The 20,591-nt window shown below is 50.5% G+C and overlaps 1 protein-coding gene and 1 long non-coding RNA gene across 30 annotated transcripts in view; both read right to left on the minus strand.

Moving 5' to 3' along the window:
* The window catches only part of PPP6R2 (protein phosphatase 6 regulatory subunit 2), a 95,844-nt gene that overhangs the window by 15,460 nt on the left and 59,793 nt on the right, over positions 1-20,591 (minus strand). For 12 of the 29 annotated variants that reach the window (XM_007976227.3, XM_007976224.3, XM_007976225.3 and 9 more), the window contains 7 exons: positions 14,125-14,262; positions 12,317-12,382; positions 9,219-9,331; positions 8,689-8,805; positions 8,422-8,478; positions 5,828-5,954; positions 4,587-4,739 (listed from right to left, as the gene is read on the minus strand). In XM_007976227.3, the coding sequence (XP_007974418.3) occupies positions 4,587-4,739; positions 5,828-5,954; positions 8,422-8,478; positions 8,689-8,805; positions 9,219-9,331; positions 12,317-12,382; positions 14,125-14,262 (771 nt within the window). Of the gene's footprint in view, positions 1-4,586; positions 4,740-5,827; positions 5,955-8,421; positions 8,479-8,688; positions 8,806-9,218; positions 9,332-12,316; positions 12,383-14,124; positions 14,263-18,278; positions 19,545-20,591 lie in introns of those variants that run through there. The other 17 variants (XM_007976240.3, XM_007976238.3, XM_007976233.3 and 14 more) reach the window with 4 other exon arrangements.
* On the minus strand, positions 9,449-12,310 carry LOC140709068 (uncharacterized). Its single transcript, XR_012089408.1, has 2 exons — positions 12,010-12,310; positions 9,449-10,522 (listed from the first exon to the last, which is right to left on the minus strand). It is a non-coding gene; the product is annotated as an uncharacterized lncRNA (long non-coding RNA).

Genomic DNA, 20,591 nt, shown 5'->3' on the forward strand with positions numbered 1-20,591 from the left:
AAACAAATTCAGCAAAGTTCTAGGATACAAAATTGACACACAAAAAAGCAGTTGCATTTCCATACACTAGCACTGAATAATCCAAAAAGGTAAGAAAACAATTTTATATATGATAGCATCCAAAAGAATTAAGTCAAGGAGATAAAAGATTCGTACACTGCAAACTACAAAACACTGCTACAAGAATTTAAAGACCTAGGCTGGGCGCAGTAGCTCACACCTGTAATCCCAGCACTTTGGGAGGCCGAGGCAGGTGGATCACGAGGTCAGGAGATCAAGACCATCCTGGCTAACATGGTGAAACCCCATCTGTACTAAAAATACAAAAAATTAGCCGGGCGTGGTGGGGGGCGCCTGTAGTCCCAGCTACTCGGGAGGCTGAGGCAAGAGCCTTGTTTGAACCCAGGCCTGGGCAATAGAGTGAGATTCTGTCTCAAAAATATAAATAAATAAATAGGAAGACATCTGTGTTCACGGATTGAAGACTTAACATTGTTAAGAAGACAGTATTACCCAAAGTGATCTATGAATTCAATGTAATCCCTCCCAAAATCTCAACAGCATTTTTGCAAAAATCGAAAAACCCATCCTCAAATTCATACAGAATCTCAAGGGACGACTTTGAATAGCCAAAACAATCTTGAAAAAGAACAAAGTTGGAAAACTCACACTTATGACTTACTACAAAGCTACAGTCACCAAAATAGTGGGGCACTGGCATAAGGACAGACATATAAAACAACAAAATAGAACAGAGAGTCCAGCAGAAAGAAACCATTGCACACACGGCCAGCTGTTTTTTTGTTTGTTTGTTTGTTTTTTTGAGACGGAGTCTCGCTCTGTTGCCCAGGCTGGAGTGCAGTGGCGCGATCTCGGCTCACTGTGAGCTCCGCCTCCCGGGTTCATGTCATTCTCCCACCTCAGCCTCCCGAGTAGCTGGGACCACAGGCGCCCATCACCACGTCTGACTACTTTTTTTGTATGTTTAGTAGAGATGAGGTTTCATGGTAGACTACCATGTTACGGGATGGTTTCGATCGCCCGACCTCATGATCCACCTGCCTCAGCCTCCCAAAGTGCTGGGATTACAGGCGTGAGCCACTGCGCCCGGCCAGCCAGCTGGTTTTTTAACAATTAGGCCAAGACCATTCATGGGAGAAAGGACAGTGTTTCTTTTTTTTTGAAACGGAATCTTACTCTGTCACCCAGGCTAGAGTGCAGTGGCGCAATCTCGGCTCACTGAAACCTGCGCCTCCCGGGTTCAAGTGATTCTCCTGCCTTAGCCTCCCAAGTAGTTGGGATTACAGGTGCCGCCACCATGCCTGGCTAATTTTTATATTTTTTGTAGAGACGGAGTTGTGCCATGTTGGCCAGGCTGGTCACAAACTCCTGACCTCAGGTGATCTGCCTGCCTTGGCCTCCCAAAGGGCTGAGATTATAGGCGTGAGCCACCCTGCCTGGCCTAGGACAGTCTTCAGCAAGTGCTGGGAAAACTCGATAACCCCATGTAAAAGAATGAAGCTGGACCCTTATCTTACACCAGATACAAAAATTAATTCAAAATGGATCAAAGACCTGAACATCAGAGAGAAAACATAAAACTTTTCGAAGGAAGCATAGAAGAAAAGTTTCATGATACTGATTTGGAAATGACTTTTTTGGATATGACACCGAAAGCACAGGCAACAAAGAAAAAAAAGAAAATTGCATTTCATCAAAATTTAAAACTTGTATGTCAAAGGAGTAAAGGCAGGGGGCTGGTGGCTCATGCCTATTAATTCCAGCACTTGGAAGTCAGGAGTTCAAAAACAGCCTGATCAACATAGTGAGACCCCATCTCTACAAAAAATATAAAAATTAGCTGGATGTGGTGACGCACACCTGCAGTTCTAGCTACGCAGGAGGCTGAGGTGGGAGGATCACTTGAACCCAAGAGTTCAGGGTTATAGGGAGCTACAATCACTGTACCACAAGACCCTATGTCTAAAAAAATTTTTTTATGTAAAAAGATAACCCAAAGAAAATATTTACATATATCTGATAAAGGATTAATATCCAGGATATGTAAAGAACTTCTAAAACAAACAAACAAAAAAAACAACTCAATTCAAAAATGGTCAAAGAAAGGTTGAATAGACATTTCTCCAACAAAGCTATTCACATGGCCAACGAGCAGGAGATGATGTTCAACATCACTCATCACACAGAGACACCGTTCCACATGCACATCAGATGATGAGCATTAGCCACAAGGAAACACCGTTCCACACGCACCACATGGAGACACCGTTCCACACGCACCACATGGAGACACCGTTCCACAAGCACCACACGGAGACACCATTCCACACGCACATCAGATGACAAGCATCAGTCACACGGAGACACCGTTCCACACGCACCACATGGAGACACCGTTCCACACGCACCACATGGAGACACTGTTCCACACGCACCACATGGAGACACCGTTCCACACGCACCACATGGAGACACCGTTCCACAAGCACCACATGGAGACACCATTCCACAAGCACATCAGACGACGAGCATCAGTCACACGGAGACACCGTTCCACAAGCACCACATGGAGACACCGTTCCACAAGCACCACACAGAGACACCATTCCACAAGCACCACACGGAGACACCGTTCCACACGCATATCAGATGACGAGCATCAGCCACACGGAGACACCGTTCCACACGCACCACACGGAGACACTGTTTCACATCCACATCAGATGACCATCATCAGAAGAAGGAAGACAAGTGTTGGCGGGATGAGGGTGAGGATGTGGAGAAAGGGGAGCCTTTGCTGACAGGAGGATAAAATGGTGCAGCCACTGTGGAAAGGTCTGGCCTCAAAAATTAACCATGGAATTGTCACATGACCTGGCCTCGTAGGTATTTATCCAAAAGAACTGAAAGGAAGGACTCAAACACGTATTTGCACACCCACATATACAGCAGGCTTATTCTCAACAGCCAAGGCTGGAAGCGACCCAGCTGTCCACTGGTGGATGCACGGACAGAACGTGGGCCCCACACAGTAATTATTCAACCTTAAAAACGAAGGAAATTTGGACATACACTACAGTACTGAATGAGCTTTGGGCACATAACGCTAAGTGAAATCAGTCACAAAAAGATAATACTTTACAATTCCACTCATAAACTGTACCTAGAAGAGTCAAAGTCAGGGACAAAGAGAAAGGTGGTTTGCCAGAGGCTGTGGAGAGGGAGAATGAATGGGGAGTTAGTGTTTAACAGAGAGTTTCTGTTTGGAAAAATGAAAAACTTCTAGATATGGATAATGGTAATGGCTGTACAAGATGGTGAATGCACTGAGTTACACACCTTAAAATAGTTAAAACAGCCAGGTTCATGTTATGATATTTTACCACAGTAAATATAAAAGACAGGAAGAAAGTGGAAGAGAGAATTCTTTTAAAGAGGAAGAAGGGGCTGGGCACAGTGGCTCACACCTGTAATCCCAGCATTTTGGGAGGCCAAGGCGGGTGGATCATGAGGTCAGGAGTTTGAGACCATCCTGGTCAACATGGTGAAACCCCGTCTCTACCAAAAATACAAAAAAAATTAGCTGGGCGCGGTGGCGCGTGCCTGTAATCCCAGCTAGTCGGGAGGCTGAGGCAGGAAAATCGCTTGAACCCAGGAGGCAGAGATTGCAGTGAGCCGAGGTCGCGCCACTGCACTCCAGCCTGGCGGTAGAGCGAGACTGTGTCAAAAAAAAAAAAAAAAGAAGAGGGAAAAGGAAAGTAGGTCTTTTGTAATTGCTTCCCTGAAGCAGCCTGGGATCTCACAGCCAAAGCAGTGCCCCAGAACTTCTACATGCTGACAGAACTTCTGAGCCAGACAGCACTTCCAGTCCAGTTCTGAGGCCGGCTCATCCTGGGACTAAGATTGCAGGGAGATTCCAGCAGAGCCCCAGAGCCAGGCAGAGGAGGGGAGGCTGTGTCTGCCAACAGGACCCACTAGGGCAGTGCCCCTCGCCCTCAGGGCAGCAGCCCTGTGCTCTCTGCAGAGGAGCCTGCTGCCCACAGCCAGGGCTGCTCACTGGCACTCCCCGCCAGCACCACCTGCCCTTTCCTCTCCCCAGACACCTGGAGCATCATGCAGGCCGTCCACAGGATGGAGAAGCACTGCCCGCTGGCTTTGGCAAAAACTGCCAGGTTGACCTTCTATTGTGGAAGATGGAAGCTTCTCTTTTAGCATATTTTATACGTAATAACCACCGTGTAAGTTCTACGTTGTTCAGTCAGAACATGAGAAAGGAGGTAGACACGTCACTCCATTCCGTCAAACAGGGCTAGAAATCCGCCTTCTGCTTTCAGAGCAATTCTACAGTAGACTTGTCACTTCCTGTGAGCCTGCAGCTGAGACACGCCTCACTGTTGCTCTGTGCCCCACCAGAGACCTGTGGTCCAGCCTTGGGACTTGGGACTGGAACCTCCCCTTGGCAGAGCTTTGTCCAAATGCTGGGGCCCCACTCTGCGGCTCCTGACAAGTCCACAGGCCGGCCCGGCACGCTCACAGACACGCAGCGGGGCTGAGGGCCCACTTACCAGCAGTAAGTCCATGGTGTTGAGCCGGCAGAGCTCCTGGTTGATGCTGGGTGTGTTTGTGTGCAGCAGCGCTGCCATGAGGCGGGCGCCATGCAGACGGGCATTTCCCAGGGGCTCCTCCAGCACACCAATGGTGGTCAGGATCGCTTTCTTCTGCAAACACAGAAGGCACCACCCAGTTAGGCCCTGTGAGCAATGAGGCCACTGCTGGAGTCTCTGGGCTCACAGGCTGGGACCCAGCCTAGGGCGGTCAGGTACATGGTGGGGGTCCTCAGGGAGGGCTGTCTGCCAGAAGAAATGAAGGATCAGTGGGGTGAAGAGGCTGCTGCTCCCCTCAGGACCTGAGAGAGTGCTCCCAGGATGCTCACGGGCACTCCAGTCTGAGCCTGTGGGGCCAGAGAGCCGTGCACCTCAGCGGGTGAGATGTCCAAGATGGGGCCAGCGGCACCAGTCTGAGGCCAGAGCCCTTGGCATGACGCCTCGCTGAGGATGCCCAGTGGGGCTGCCTCTGCGGACACAGCCTCAGAACACCAAGTTAACAAGTGTCCCATGAACACACTTTGGGGAGATGGACGGAAATGCCTCCTCAGATGGGCCGCAGGTCTTTTCTGATCCCCCACACTCAGCATAATGCATCTGCCTTCTCTTCACTGAAGGCTCCAGGCTGACAAAACAGAATCCCAGCCCCCACACGGCTCACTAGGGGGGCAGGTGGATCTTACTAAGGTGGCGAGTGAGAGGAACTGAGCTGTAGGTCAGGAGGGCGCTACGCAGCTGGGGGGGTTTGTGTCTGGGGAGGGTGAGACGGGATGCGCCGTCGCCTGGCTGGCAGTCTGAGCCGGGAGGAGCCTTTGTGTGCTTCACCCTCCTCAACATGACCCACGCACTGCCCAGTGCTGCTGAGCGGGGCAAAGGGCCTTCCCTGCCACCCCCTGGTCCCCTCTCTCAGGAGCCGAGCATCCCTTAGCTAGGTGCCCCCAACTTGGAGGCCAAGCCTGTGGTGACCTCCGGGTCAGTTGCAGAGGCAGAGAAGAACATTTGCAGATCTGGGAGAGCAGTCCTGAAAATTTGTTTTGGCACCTACCCGGTGCTTCTCAAGTGGGGGTGTGGGAACGGCTATCTTAGAACACATTCACTCCACACTCTGCTTCCTATGGGACAGGCTGTGGGTTCTCCTCCCTGCAAATCAACCTCCCCTGCGACGCCTCCAAAGGCACTCAGCAGTTGCCACGGCCATTTACCTTGGGGGGGTTGAGCAGGAGCTGGTGGAAGTCCTTCAGCCGAGGCTCGATGCCGTGTAGTACACTGCTGCTGACAGTGTATGACCTCTCCAGTCCCTGAGAAAAGGAGTCCACCAAGCCCTCTGTCCTGTGGATGAGGAAAGCAGATGGAGACCGGGGACACCAGGACCCTGTCCAACCTCACCAGCAACTCAGTGCATCCTCTTCTCCCTGAAAGAGCCCTCTTTAACTTCCCAAAAATAAATCCTAGAGGAGTGCAGCTACCCAAGGTCTCCACACGTGATCTGGTGACTGGTACAGGCAGAAGAAAAAGGCACTAAAGACCTTCAGGAAGATGATTGCTTGTGACATCCGAGAATATCACTGCCCCCAGCACCGGTGGATGTGCTGCTCTGTCCTCCTGCTTTGAAAACCTTCACTGCTATCCCTGTATCTTTCACACTGTTCCTGTGTGGATCTTTTTTTTTTTTTTTTTTTTCTTTTAGCCGGAGTCTCACTCGGTCGCCCAGGCTGGAGTGCAATGGTGCGATCTCAGTCACTGCAACCTCCACCTCTTGGGTTCAAGCGATTCTCCTGCCTCAGCCTCCCGAGTAGCTGGGACTACAGGCATGGACCACCACACCCAGCTAATTTTTGTATTTTCAGTAGAGACAGGATTTCGCCATGTTGGCCAGGCTGGTCTCGATCACCTGACCTCAGGTGATTGCCCGCCTTGCCCTCCCAAAGTGCTGGGATTACAAGTGTGAGCCACCATGCCCAGCCCCTGTGGTGTTTTCAAGCAAGTCTTCTGAGATATTTATTTAAACACTCTTTCCAGTTGTAAAAATAATACATAATCATATATTTTTTAAAGTAATAAGCAAAATAATTTCAAAAATCAGAGAGCGAAGTGCAGTGGCTCACACCTATAATCCCAGCACTTTGCAAGGGACAGGCGGGAGGATGGCTTGAGCTCAGGACTCTGAGGCCGCACTGAGATACGATCGTGCCACCGTACTCCCACCTGGGTGACAGAGCAAGACACCGTCTGAAAATCATCATCAGCAGCAGCACAAGAATCAAAGAGAAACAGCTGGCTTATCTCTGTTTTCCTGATTTTTACACAGTCCCCTCCATCACATGTAGGGTTGAGCCTGGGCCTCAGAAGTGGCTCAGCTTTCCTGGATTTATGAAGATTAAAATATCAATATTCCACTTGCCTAACTAGAGAAAAACAATAACATTTTAACACTATTTTTGGTTCATAAACTAGCAAATAAGTATTAGGTAGTACGAGAGAGACAGAGAGAGACACAGACAGTCCTAACAACCTCACTACCAAAGTTAAGTCAATTTCTTGTCATTTTCTTATTGTTCCTTTTCTTTCACTTTAAAAAAGCACAGGCTATCAGTGTTGGGGGCTGAATTACATTCTCCCCAGAATGCGGAAATAAGGGAGCTACAGTCACCTTGGGAGAGTTAGACATCGTCGCATGTGATGGAATGGAGACGACGGAAATGTCCTGGAGATATCAGGTTCCCGCTGGCATGTGGGGAACCTGAATCCACAGATGGGGTTCAAGGGCCAGGGGCAGGCCAGGAGGGGAAGTGCCCAGAGAACACTGATATGACCCTTTCGAGACACACACTATAGGATCTCCTGGGCATCAGGCAGGCCAACCACACCCCCTTGTCCCAATGCCTCCCTCACAGACTCTCCACTCGACTGTCTTTCCATTTGCGCCTCATGGGCATCCTCCTCGGAGTTTCAACTGCTTGAACGGCTTTGGCAGTGCCCAGCCTTCTGTGACCTGAGGGCCTTCTAGGCCACACTGTGATCCAGAGAAACAGTTTCAAACACTTCCTGAAATTTCTACCTGGGGTCAGAGAAGGGTCTCCAGCACCTATATCCTCAAACAAATTCAACTTTCACCTGAACTCACTTCTGCTGCTGACTCCTCTGTCTCTGCCTATTCACTATCGTGCCTCAACAGGCCTCCAACAGCTGCAACTGAGAATAGCGGTGTGGGGTCACAGCAAAGGAGCTCCTCCAAGCAAGCTCCACTCTCCTCTGCCACACATTGCCCCATGCTTGTGTCCACACTGGGACCCCCTCACTGCCTCATCCCAGGTGGTCTCTGCCAGATGCAGCCTCTCAGGGAAAATGTACCTGACTGCGAGGCTGCACCCACCAGCCCCATGTGGGTCCCTTCTTGTGAGCCCTGAGGCACAGGGCGCATGTCTACGGCACTCGCCACTCTGCATCACCCCGGCTGTCCACACACTGGCCTCCTGTGCCAGATGGGAGCAATTAAAGAGAAGGGGCTGTGTCTCAGTTCTCTGACTCCTTGGGCCTGTGTTAGTGCACAGTGGGTACAGAAATGACACCTGATGAATGAGAAAGTGCAATGGAGGACAGTCGCCTGGGAACCAAGTGCTAATGCCACAGCCCCACCCTGTGAGGGCCAGTGTCTGCCTGGGAGATAAACACATGTATATATAACTGTGCATCGCAGTGGAAACCCTGCCCCACACACACACACACACACACACACGCACACAGGAGCTGTGGGGACTTGTCAGAACAGTCCTCGGGGAAAACCTGCCAACCACACCTGTTCCACACATGTTGACATATGCATCGCCAACTGGCCACGACGAGCAGCTTCAGGCTGGAGAGGAAGCACCACTGATGATGAGGGTCCAAGGGGACTTGGCCGCAGCCATAAAGTCAAGCCTTCAACAAGGGAAATCTATCTGTGTTATTACTTGCATAATCAAAAATTAAAAACACAAATGACATAATCCAGACTGCTCATGTGGGCTGCCAGTCACCAAAGCACCAAGTTCAGCTCCACACGATTTCTCCTCATGAGACTCACCCAACCCGCCTGGTTTCCAGCAAGGTGAGTAACACCTGAGTCCCGCTGACGAGGCAACTCTCCGTCCGGTCTCCATCAAACATGTTCTTCAGAAGCTGCTCCACACAGTCCTGCCTGCTGGACACACACAGAGGTCACTGCCTGGCAGATCAGACACACACACAAGAGACACACACAGAGGTCACTGCCTGGCAGAGCAGACACACACACAAAGGATGCAAGGATGCTCCTTGCTCCCCGTGGAGGACCCCAGCAAAACCCTAAACCTGCTCAGGCTCAAGGCCAGGCGCCAGGGTTCTCAGGACACTCCTGCTGCTGCTGGCCCACTCTCTAGACCCGCCAGGTGACTCCTCTGGAGACCCCTCCCTCTGGAAATAGGCCCCCAGTTAACACGGGCTCTGAACCTGGGGTTCATTCGAATGTGAATCAGAGGAGGTGGCAGCATGTCCTGGTGCTCAGAGCAAGGCTCAGCGATGTCCCCATGACCCAGAAAGGGAGGCCCACCAGCACCACGGCCCACCAGCACTCACGACTCCAGCGCTGTGAGGAGGGGGTCTGGCTCCAGAGCCTCTTGCAGCTGACTGCCCTGGTCTCTGCCCAGCCTAACTATGTCACAGAGAGTCTGAGAAGCATTTGACTGCCTCTGAAAAGACAAGGGAAACACAGAGCCCCTCAGTATGGAGAAGAAACAGCAGGACCAGCCCTGGTAGGCACACAGGGCACGAGTCCTGCTGCTTCTCTGGCAGATGCTAGACTTCTGTTGTTATTCAATACCATCATGATGTTCAAATTCTTTTTCTTTTTTTTTTTTTTAAGATATGGGACTTCTGCCCGGGCACAATGGCTCTGGCCTGTAATCCCAGCACTTTGGGAGGCCGAGGCAGGCGGATCATCAGGTCAGGAGATCCAGACCATCCTGGCTAACACAGTGAAACGCCATCTCCACTAAAAATACAAAAAATTAGCCGGGTGTGGTGGTGGGCGCCTGTAGTCCCAGCTACTCGGGAGGCTGAGGCAGGAGAATGGCGTGAACCCGGGAGGTGGAGCCTGCGGTGAGCCAAGATCGCGCCACTGCACTCCAGCCTGGGCAACAGAGCAAGACTCCGTCTCCAAAAAAAAAGGATGTGGGACTTTCTCTAAACCAGTTTTCTACAAAGATTCCAGACAACAGCTTCATTTCAAAGAAGCTCGAGTATGCCTTTTCTGTCGTCAAAATGTAGATCTGGTTAGATTTTTCTTTTTTTTAAGCTGCATTGAACTATCTTTAGGAATTCAAAACAGGGCTAATAATGGTCAGATATGCAAGGCAGATACTGGGCTATACCTGTGATCCACGTTTTGAAATATACTGAATATGTGGCCATGTTATTGATACTGTATTTTAAATGTGGTAATAAGTAGCTGCTGTTATTCAGAATGAGTCCTGTAAGCTGATGAAAATAGGGAAGTTGCTACCAAGAAAAGAGAGGACTCAACTTTTCTAGGGAAACATTAACACACAATCCCTGATGGGAACCTGCCCCTGCTGACAATGCCGGGGTTGTTCTCTAGGGAAGACAAATGTGATTCAGAGAGAAACACAACCCCTGACTCCTTGCAGCATTGGTTCACATGCTGTGGGAAGACTGAGGGGAAGCAAACACTCACAGGAGTATTTTAGGGAGAAAAGAAAGCAGCCAGATGAGCTCTGAGGTCTGCCTTTGGGACCCAGGACAGGCCATCAGTCCACAACACCCACATGCATGGGTGGACTCTGGTTCTCAGGCAGGGTGGCCTCCTTGCTTCCTACAGACGCCAGCGTGGCCTCTCCCATCTGTCTGATCAGCCCTGTGGGCTGACGGAGAACGAAGTAGGGTGATTGGCCAGGCAGCGGTGAAGGCCTCAGACACGAGTCAGCACCACTGTTTTCCAATTTGCCAAGGACGCGTGGTTGTATGTATAGATAGATACGTGTAATGCTAGGAAAAAGTCTGCTGGGATATACCCCAAACTCTCAACAGGGATCACCACAGGGAGCCCCATTGTCACCTTAGGTGCTTCCAGGGTGGGTGGCTTCTAGGGGGCCCCTAACAATCCCCTCCTGGAGTTCATGCCCCTATAGCCCCCAACTCTTTTAGTGTGGGCTGGACCCAGCCACCGAGCTCTAAAGAGCCAAACACAGTAAGAGCGAGGGGAAAGCTCAGCTCCACGTCGTGTGCTGCCCTGTGGAGAGGCCCATGTGGTACAATGATGAGGGTGGCCTCGGCCCACAGCCCTGAGGAACTGGATGCTGCCAAGCCATCTGTGACCATGGAGCTGGCCTCTACCCCAGGGGAGCTCTGAGATGACTGCACTTTGTGAGAGAATGAGCAGAAGAGCCACTAAGCTACATTCAGATGCCTGATCCACAGAAACTGATACTGTTACAGGTAAAAATACTTGTCATAAGCAACTACGTTTCAGGGTAATTTGCTATTCAGTCACAGACGACCAACACAATTCTATCAGAATTGTTCTTTTGTTTGTTTGTTTGTTTGTTGAGACAGAATCTCGCTGTCGCCCAGGCTGGAGTGCAGCGGTGCGATCTCGACTCACTGCAAGCTCCCCTTCCCGGGTTTGAGTGATTCTCAGGCCTCAGCCTCCTGAGTGGCTGGGATTATAGGCACCCTCCACCACGCCTGGCTAATTTTTAGTAGAGACAGGGTTTCGCCATGTTGGCCAGGCTGTTCTCAAAACTCATGACCTCAAGTGATCAGCCTGCCTCAGCCTCCCAAAGTGCTGGAATTACAGGCATGAGCCACCGCGCCCGTCCTAGAATTGTTTTTATAATACACATATATTATTTTTCAGTTAAGGAAAAAAGCTTAGGCCAGGCATGGTGGCTCACTCCTGTAACCATGGCACTTTAGGAGGTTGAGGTAGGAGGATCACTTGAGGCCACGTGTTTGAGAACAGCCTGAGCGGCTGGGCGCGGTGGCTCAAGCCTGTAATCCCAGCACTTTGGGAGGCCGAGACGGGCGGATCACGAGGTCAGGAGATCGAGACCATCCTGGCGAACATGGTGAAACCCCGTCTCTACTAAAAAATACAAAAAACTAGCAGGGCGAGGTGGCGGGCGCCTGTAGTCCTAGCTACTCGGGAGGCTGAGGCAGGAGAATGGCGTGAACCCGGGAGGCGGAGCTTGCAGTGAGCTGAGATCCGGCCACTGCACTCCAGCCCGGGCGACAGAGCGAGACTCCGTCTCAAAAAATAAAAAAAAAAAAAAAAAAAAGCAAAGCAGTGAGACCTCATCTCTATTTAAACAACAAGAAAACAGCCTAGAGGCCAGGTGTGGTGGCTTACCTGCCTGGGTGAGCAGGAGAATCGCTTGAACCCGAGAGGCGGAGGCTGCAGTGAGCCAAGATCGCCTCATTGCACTCCAGCCTGGGCAACAAGAGCGAAACTCCACCTCAAAACAAACAAACAAACAAACAAAAAAACCAGCCTAGAAGTCAGTGTTTGATTAAAGAGAGAAAAGTACCCGACAGATCCTCATCTTAGGAAAGGGATGACTTGCCCCTCCCTCGCTCCCTTGGCCTGCAGCAGTAGATGGCCCAGCAGCCACAGGCCTGGGCTAGCATGCACAAAGCTCAGTAAGCAGCACACTCACATCTTCATCCTGGCTCGGGTGGATCAGCTCCACAAGCCTCTGGATGACTTTCTCTTCATTCAGCCACTGAAAGAGAAAAAGAGGCCTTTCAGTGTCGCTGCTCACGTCTAAGTAAACAGCAGGAACCTTTCCCCTTCAGCGCAGCACTGCACCCGTTTTCTAGAATAGCCTCTGCCTGACACGTCCCAGACCCAGAAAGAACACAAATAACACACAATGACTGAGTTTTGGGAGGTCCTGGAAGTAGTTGAAAAGATAGTAAGGGGTGACCACCATCCCTCTGTCCTAACGGTGCACATGTAAGCTCTGTCTTCAGGATTTCGCTCTAAGGACCAGGGTGCAAATGAGCCACATGGGCCACAGCTCAGGAACCTGCTGGATGCTGAAGCCAGAGAAGCCTCAGCTGTTCCCTGCAGCACTGGGGCCTTCCCAGGATGAGGAAGAGTAAATCCACCCTGGTGAGGCCACAGGAACACTGTGGGGTCAAGCCCAAGGGCAACGGGGGCCCAGTGTGAGTGTCGGGGTTCAGCAGGTCTGGGCCACATCTGGCTCCCACACCGCACTGCTGTGCCCTGGGCCTAAATTCCTTATCCCAGAATGGGATGACCTATCCCCAGTGGCTACTTTGTGAAGTGAATCAAGTAAAGTAGCTAAAAGGCTGCCTGATGTACAATTCTGCAGGCTTCCCACTAACGGCTATGACCACAGCTAGTACTGATCCTGTGTCCACTGTGCAAAGGTGGGTGACGGTCAGTCATTCCCTGTGTCCACTGTGCAAAGGTGGGTGACGGTCGGTCATGCCCAGTGAGAAGCTGCTCCCTGAGGAAGCATTACTAACCTCAGAGTGAGAGTGACCACCTGGATGAGTCCAGATTCTAGGAGCTAGGAAACAGGCAGAGGGCCTCACAGTTTACTCTACTCTATTTTATTTTTTTTTTGAGAAGGAGTCTTGCTCTGTCACCCAGGCTGGAGGGCAGTGGTGCGATCTTGGCTCACTGCAAGCTCCGCCTCCCAGATTCACACCATTCTCCTGCCTCAGCCTCCCGAGTAGCTGGGACTACAGGGGCTGCCACCACGCCCGGCTATTTTTTGTATTTTTAGTAGAGACGGGGTTTCACTATATTAGCCAGGATGGTCCGATCTCCTGACCTCATCACCCGCCCACCTCCGCCTCCCAAAGGGCTGGGATGACAGGTGAGAGTCACCGTGCCCGGCCTCTACTCTATTTTAAATCTCACCATAAACAAAGCTGTCCGAACAGTGAGTGGAAGTTTGTGTGGCATGGATTTCCCGGACTTCTCTAGGGGGCATCCTCCTCTTTTCGGGAACTATAGCACCTGCTCTCACTGACTAAACACCATCAGAACAGACGCATGCACACTCCAGGGTAAATAATGGGGCTCTGCAGGTAACTGCTGTCCACCAGGGCTCTCCTGGCAGGCACAGGCCTGGACACAGGGCCAGCACCTCACTGACCTCCTGCTCTAAGCCACGGGAGTGGGCGCTGGCAGGGGAAAAGGAGGCAGGCGAGATAAGTCCATTTCAGCCTCTTCACAGAGCAGGAGGCTGGAGACTGCAAAGAGATGGGACCTCTCTGCTCTGTGCTTCTTCTGAGCAAGTTGAGTCAGAACAGTGGGAAAGGTGCAGGCCACAATCCTTGACAAGAACCCCTAACAGCCCCATGGAGAAGTGCACACTGGGTGAAGAGATGAGGGCCGGGCGCCCTGGTGCTCTGAGCTCCTGCACTTAACCAGCTGGCTTCCTGCAGCACCACTGCCCTTGGGAACTGGGGGGACTCCCGGACTCACATGCAGGACTTCCTGCCGGAGCCCGGCTGGCTCCACACAGCTGACCAGGCGCAGCAGCAGGTCCATAAGCGCTGAGGTGCCAATGTGCTTCAACACCAGGCTGATGAACTTGTCCTTCTTCTTCAAAAATGTAATCACCTGAAATCACACACACCTGAGAGGCAGGCAGGGCTAACCCTGACAACCATGAGACTCCTCCTTCAAAAACTCTCATGGGAAAGTTGAACTGTTAATTATATCAAGCAGAAATAACGGAAAGACCCAGACAAGATTATAAGAAAGCTCTCTCAAGGGACAGGCAGAGAATTCTACCAGGCAGTGGTGTATGTGACGGCCTGGTAGGGGGAGGCCGCTGCACAGGGACAGCTGTGGCTCTGCACTGACAGGACACAGCTGTCCCAGGCGGGGCACCACAGGCTGCGTGAGAAGCTGCCATTCAATACCTACTGGTTCGGGTTTTTCCAATAGAAACAAATGGTGTAGACAGAGCTGAGCTGAGCTGATGGCCATTGCTGGCAGCCCCAGGCCTAGAACACACACCCAGGGAGCACAGAGTGCACAAGATGCCAGCTGCTGACCAAAACCAGTGAGCAGCTGAAGGAGAAAGAAGACTGAGGTTTTAGAAAAGAAAAAGAGGCATTCTGTGGCTAGCTGATGACCAGTACCAACGAAGTATAGACACCTAAGCGTGAGGCCACAGGGAGGCACAGCACCCATCACAGACACAGTGAGCTGCTCAGATGGTGGATCTGAGGTAACAGTGGAGAGCTGAAGGCTGGGCTTGCTACAAATTCAGCTCAACTCAGCCTAGAGAGATAAGTGTCTGCTATGTCCAGGCTACTGGGCTAGGGGCTGGGGTAGACCTAGCCCTCCACTGGAAACAATGGGAACACAGAGAAGGCCCACCTGGCTGCAGGGCCTCAGCCTCACTCCCCAGTGCTGCAATGAGGAGGGAGAGTAGGAAAAGGATTGGTGGGAAAAGAGAAGGGGAAGAAGGAAGAGGAGGGGGAGGAGGGGGCAGGGGAGGAGGAGAGAAGGATGGCTCTTTGAAAAGGATGATTAAACTTCTAGAAAGACTAAGGACAAAACAGAAGATGCAAATAACAATATCAAGAATGAAACAAGGGAGATCACTAAAGATCCTACAGAAATAAAAACTATGATGAGAGGTTTGTAGTTTTTTTTTTTCTTTTTTTTTTGAGACAGGGTCTCACTGTGTCGTCCAGGCTAGAGTGCAGTGGTGCGATCATAGCTCACTGCAGCCTCCATCTTCTGAGCTCAAGTGTTCCTCCCACCTCAGCCTCCCAAAATGCTGTGATAACAGGCAGGAACCACCACACCTGGTGTACTATGAGAAATTAATAGAAACAATTTTATGCCAGTTTTTGTAAATTTAGAAAAGAAACTTCCTTAAAAAAAGTACTTATCTAAACTGACAAGAAACAAAATCAGAGTAATTCCAGAACATAATAAAACCCCACAGAATCCATAATTAATAGGCTCTCTATACAGAGAAGGTTTAACGGCCTTACCAATAAATTCTTCCAAACATTTAAGAAAAAATAACCCTAGGCTGGGCGTGGTGGCTCACATCTGTAATCGTGGCACTTGTGGGAGGTCAAGGCAGGCGGATCACTTGATCTCAGGAATTCAAGACCAGCCTGGCCAACGTGGTCTCTACTAACAAAGTAAAAATTAGCCAGATGTGGTGGTGGGTGCCTGTTAACCCCAGCTACTCGGGAGGCTGAGGCCTGAGAATTGCTTGAACCTAGGAAGCAGAGGTTGCAATGGGCCGAGATCGCACCACTGCACTCCAGCCTGGAGTGGAGTGAGACTCTATCTCCAAAAAAAGAAAAAAGAACCTCTATTTTTTTTGAGCCCATAATGATCAATGGATCATATTGACATATTCGCATCAATATTCTAGTTGTGATATTCTACCAGTGTTTTAGAAAATGTCACCACTGGAGGAAACATGTCAGAGCATACAAGGATTTTTTTTTTTTTGAGATGGAGTCTCACTCTGTCCCCCAGACTGGAGTGCAGTGGTGCGATCTCAGCTCACTGCAAGCTCCGCCTCCCAGGTTCACGCCATTCTCCTGCCTCAACCTCCCAAGTAGCTGGGACTACAGGCGCCCGGCTAATTTTTTTATTTTTACTAGAGACGGGGTTTCACCATATTAGCCAGGATGGTCTCGATCTCCTGACCTCGTGATCCACCTGCCTTGGCTTCCCAAAGTGCTGGGATTACAGGCGTGAGCCACCGTGCCCGGCCTTTCTTTCTTTTATTTTTGAGACAGAGTCTCACTCTGTCACCTAGGCTGGAGTGCAGTGGCGCGATCTCGGCTCACTGCAACCTCTGCCTTCAGGTTCAAGTGATTCTCCTGTCTCAGCCCCGCCAAGTAGCTGGGATTACAGGCATGTGCCATCACACCCAGCTAATATTTATATTTTTAGTAGAGACAGGCTTTCGGCATGTTGGCCAGTTGCTCTCAAACTCATGGGCTCAAGTGATCCACTCACCTTGGCCTCCCAAAGTGTTGGGAGGAGTGAGCCACTGCTCCTGGCCGAGGATTTTCTTCATATTATTTCATACAACCTCATGTAAATACAATAATCTCAGTCAAAATTTCAATTAAAAAGATACCATTTAAAGGCCGGGTGTAGGGGCTCATGCCTGTAATCCCAGCACTTTGGGAGGCCCAGGTAGGTGGATCACCTGAGGTCAGGAGTTCAAGACCGCCTGGCCAACATGGTGAAACCCCGTCTCTACTAAAAATACAAAAATTAGCCAGGCGTGGTGGCGGGCACCTGTAATCCCAGCTACTTGGGAGGCTGAGGCAGAAGAATCACTTGAACCCGGGGGCAGAGGCTGCAGTGAGCTGAGATTGTGCCCCTACACTCCAGCCTGGGAGACAAAAGGGAGACTTTGCCTCAAACAAAAACAAAATCCTTGTATGCTTTGACATGTTTCTTCCAATGGTGACATTTTCTAAAACACCAGCATAATATCACAACTAGAATATTGATGTATATGAGTATGATACATTGATCATTATGGGCTTGAGAAAAATAGAGGTTCTTTTTTCTTTTGTTGAAGACAGAATCTCACTCTATCCCCCAGGCGGGAAGGAGGCTGAGGCACGAGAATCACAAGAATCGCTTGAACCCAGGAGGCAGAGGTTGCAGTGAGCCAAGATTGCACCATTGCACTCCAGCCTGGATGACAGAGCAAGACTCTGTCTCCAAAAAAAAAAAAAACCACTTAGAATAACACAAAGATATCAAATACCTAACAGTGAAAGATGCTCAAGACTGCCATACAGAGAACTGCAGTGTATGTCTGAGAAATCAAAGCAGCCTGAGCTACCGGCTGTGCTGCTGTGGTGTGAAATGGAAGGGGCTGTGCTACAGTGAGGCCTCACTCACACCCTCCGTGGCTGCCTCGCTCGCACCATCAGTGGCTGCCTCGCTCGCACCATCAGTGGCTGCTTTTGGCCTGTTCACACTTTGCCAGACCCAACTACAGCCAACGCAAACCTCATCGAAATTTCAGTAGCTTTATTTTTGGGGGGCAGGGTATGGAGAGGGAGAATGTAGAAACTGACAAACTCATTCTAAAATGTGCTGATTCTAAAACAATCAAGAAAAAGAAAAAATTAAAAAATAGAAAAGAAAGGCCGGGCGCGGTGGCTCAAGCCTGTAATCCCAGCACTTTGGGAGGCCGAGACGGGTGGATCACGAGGTCAGGAGATCGAGACCATCCTGGCTAACACGGTGAAACTCCGTCTCTACTAAAAATACAAAAAACTAGCCGGGCGAGGTGGTGGCGCCTGTAGTCCCAGCTACTCAGGAGGCTGAGGCAGGAGAATGGCGTGAACCCGGGAGGCGGAGCTTGCAGTGAGCTGAGATCCGGCCACTGCACTCCAGCCTGGGTGACAGAGTGAGACTCCGTCTCAAAAAAAAAAAAAAAAAAAAAGAAAAGAAAAGAAAAAAATAAAAACAAAAAAACAAAATACGCCATGTGTGGTGGCTCACGCCTATAATCCAGCACTTTGGGAGGCCGAAGCAGGCAGATCACCTGAGGTCAGGAGTTCGGGACCAGTCTGGCAAACATGATGAAACTCTGTCTCTACTAAAAATACAAAAATTACCCCAGCATGGTGGCGGGCGCCTGTAATCCCAGCTACTCAGGAGATGGAGGCAGGAGAATTGCTTGAACCCCGGAGGCAGAGGTTGCAGTGAGCTGAGGTCATACCATTGCACTCCAGCCTGGGCAACAGAGCAAAACTCCGTCAAAAATCATCATCATCATCATCGGCCAGGGGCGGTGGCTCACATCTGTAATCCCAGCACTTTGGGAGGCCAAGGTGGGCAGATCACGAGGTCAAGAGATTGAGACCATCCTGGCCAACATGGTGAAACCCCATCTCTACTAAAAATAGAAAAATTAGTTGGGCGTGGGGGCGTTCGCCTGTAGACCCAGCTACTGGGGAGGCTGAGGCAGAAGAATCGCTTGAGCCCGGGAGGCGGAGGTTGTGGTGAGCTGAGATTGCACCACTGCACTCCAGCCTGGCGACAGAGCAAGACTCTGCCTCGAAAAAAAAAAAAATTAATAATAATAATCAAAAGGCAAAGAATCATAAAAACAATCTTGAAGAAAAACAAAGAGATCTAGAAGAAATGTGATTAGCCACGAACAAACGACGTGGAATCTGAGTGACAGAGACATGGGGGTTCGTGAAATATTTTCTCTAAGTTGTAGACGTTTGAAAGAATTCGTAACGAAGGGCGGGGAAAATGCCGACGGTCATCTCCCGGAAGCCCCACCTTTAGACCACTCCCACGGTTTCAGGAAACATAGGAGGAAGGCTCGTGGCATCCCTGCCTCACGGCTGGCCCTGAGAACAAACCAGCTGCGGGTGATGGAAAGTTTCGCTCTTGTCGCCCAGGCGGAGGGCAGGGGCGCGATCTTGGCTCACCACAACCTCTGCCTCCCGGGTTCAAGCGATTCTCCTGCCTCAGCCTCCTGAGTAGCTGGGATTACAGGCGTGCACCACCACGCCCGGCTACTTTTGTATTTTTAGTAGAGACGGGGTTTCTCCACGTTGGTCAGGCTGGTCTCAAACTCCCAACCTCAGGTGATCCGCTTGCCTCGGCCTCCCAAAGTGCTGGGATTACACGCGTGAGCCACTGCGCCCAGCCAATAGAATAAAATTGTAACAGTTCAGTTCATATTACTTTAACGTCTTAAGTACTGGGTAAGGGAATGGGAGAAAAATATTATATGAAGCAGTAAAATTATTAAGAAAATATCTGAAAGTGGCAGAGGAATAAGATCAGCTTATGGCAAATTACGAGATACATGCATCTAGTCACTGGGCTGCAAGGGCCAGGTCGTAAAGGTTTTTACAACTTCTACTACCACCCCACAGCCTCGACAACCCCTGGCCCACCCCACAGCTCCCCGCTGCCTCCACTCCCACTCCCACTCCCATTCTGCCAGCAGCCTCCCAGCCAGCACCACCCACTGCTGCCGGTGCCCTTCACGTACACAGAGCTTCAGAGGGAGCTGAGGTGAGGCAGTCCTTGCAACTCTGGGAGCCCTTGCAACTCTCAGATTTATGGCACAAGGGAAAACAGTGTTCCACTATACACTCACATGCACACTGAATGTTGTCAAGGTGAACCGCAGCCTTCCTGGGGCTGCACTTTCTCAGAGCTCAAAGCAGATGTATACGGTTTGTGCCCTGACTGAATGTTTGATGGTATGAAACAATTATGGTTACTATTTTTGGAGTGTGATCATAAAATTCTGATTATATTTAAAAGAAAAAAGTCTTTATTTTAGAGATACATAGCTGGGCATCGTGGCTCACACCTGTAGTCCCAGGACTTTGGGAGGCCTGGGCAGGCAGATCACTTGAGCCCAGGAGTTCCAGACCAGCCTGGGTAACATGCGGAAACCCCATCTCTACAAAAAACATTTAAAAAAATTAGCCAGGTGTGGTGGTACGTGCCTGTAGTCCCAGCTACTCAGGAGGCCGAGGTGGGAGGATCCCCTGAGCTTGAGGAGGTTGAGACTGCAGTGGGCTGTAATGCAGCCAGTGGACTCCAGCCTGGGCAGAGTGAGACCCTGTCTCAAAAATAAATAAATATACACACATACTGAAATCTTTATATAAGAAATAATCTGGTGTCTAGGATTTGTTTTAAAATACTCCTGTCGGGGACGGGCAGGTGGGGCATGACACAGGAAGAAGACTGGGCAAGGCTGACCACGGGGTGCAGGCACAGGGGCCACCACCCCTCTCTACCTGTGTGTCCACAGCCTGGAGGGGCAGAAGCCCGGGTCAGGTCACATGTGAGGCAGGAGCAAGGATGGACTCCAGGAAGACCCCGCTACGGCTGGCTGAGATAAATTCACTAACTGCTTTTGCAGAAGTCTAATGCGAGAAGCTACCTTT

The sequence above is a fragment of the Chlorocebus sabaeus genome, chromosome 19, assembly GCF_047675955.1.
Source record: "Chlorocebus sabaeus isolate Y175 chromosome 19, mChlSab1.0.hap1, whole genome shotgun sequence".
NCBI classification, from domain to species: Eukaryota; Metazoa; Chordata; class Mammalia; order Primates; family Cercopithecidae; genus Chlorocebus; species Chlorocebus sabaeus.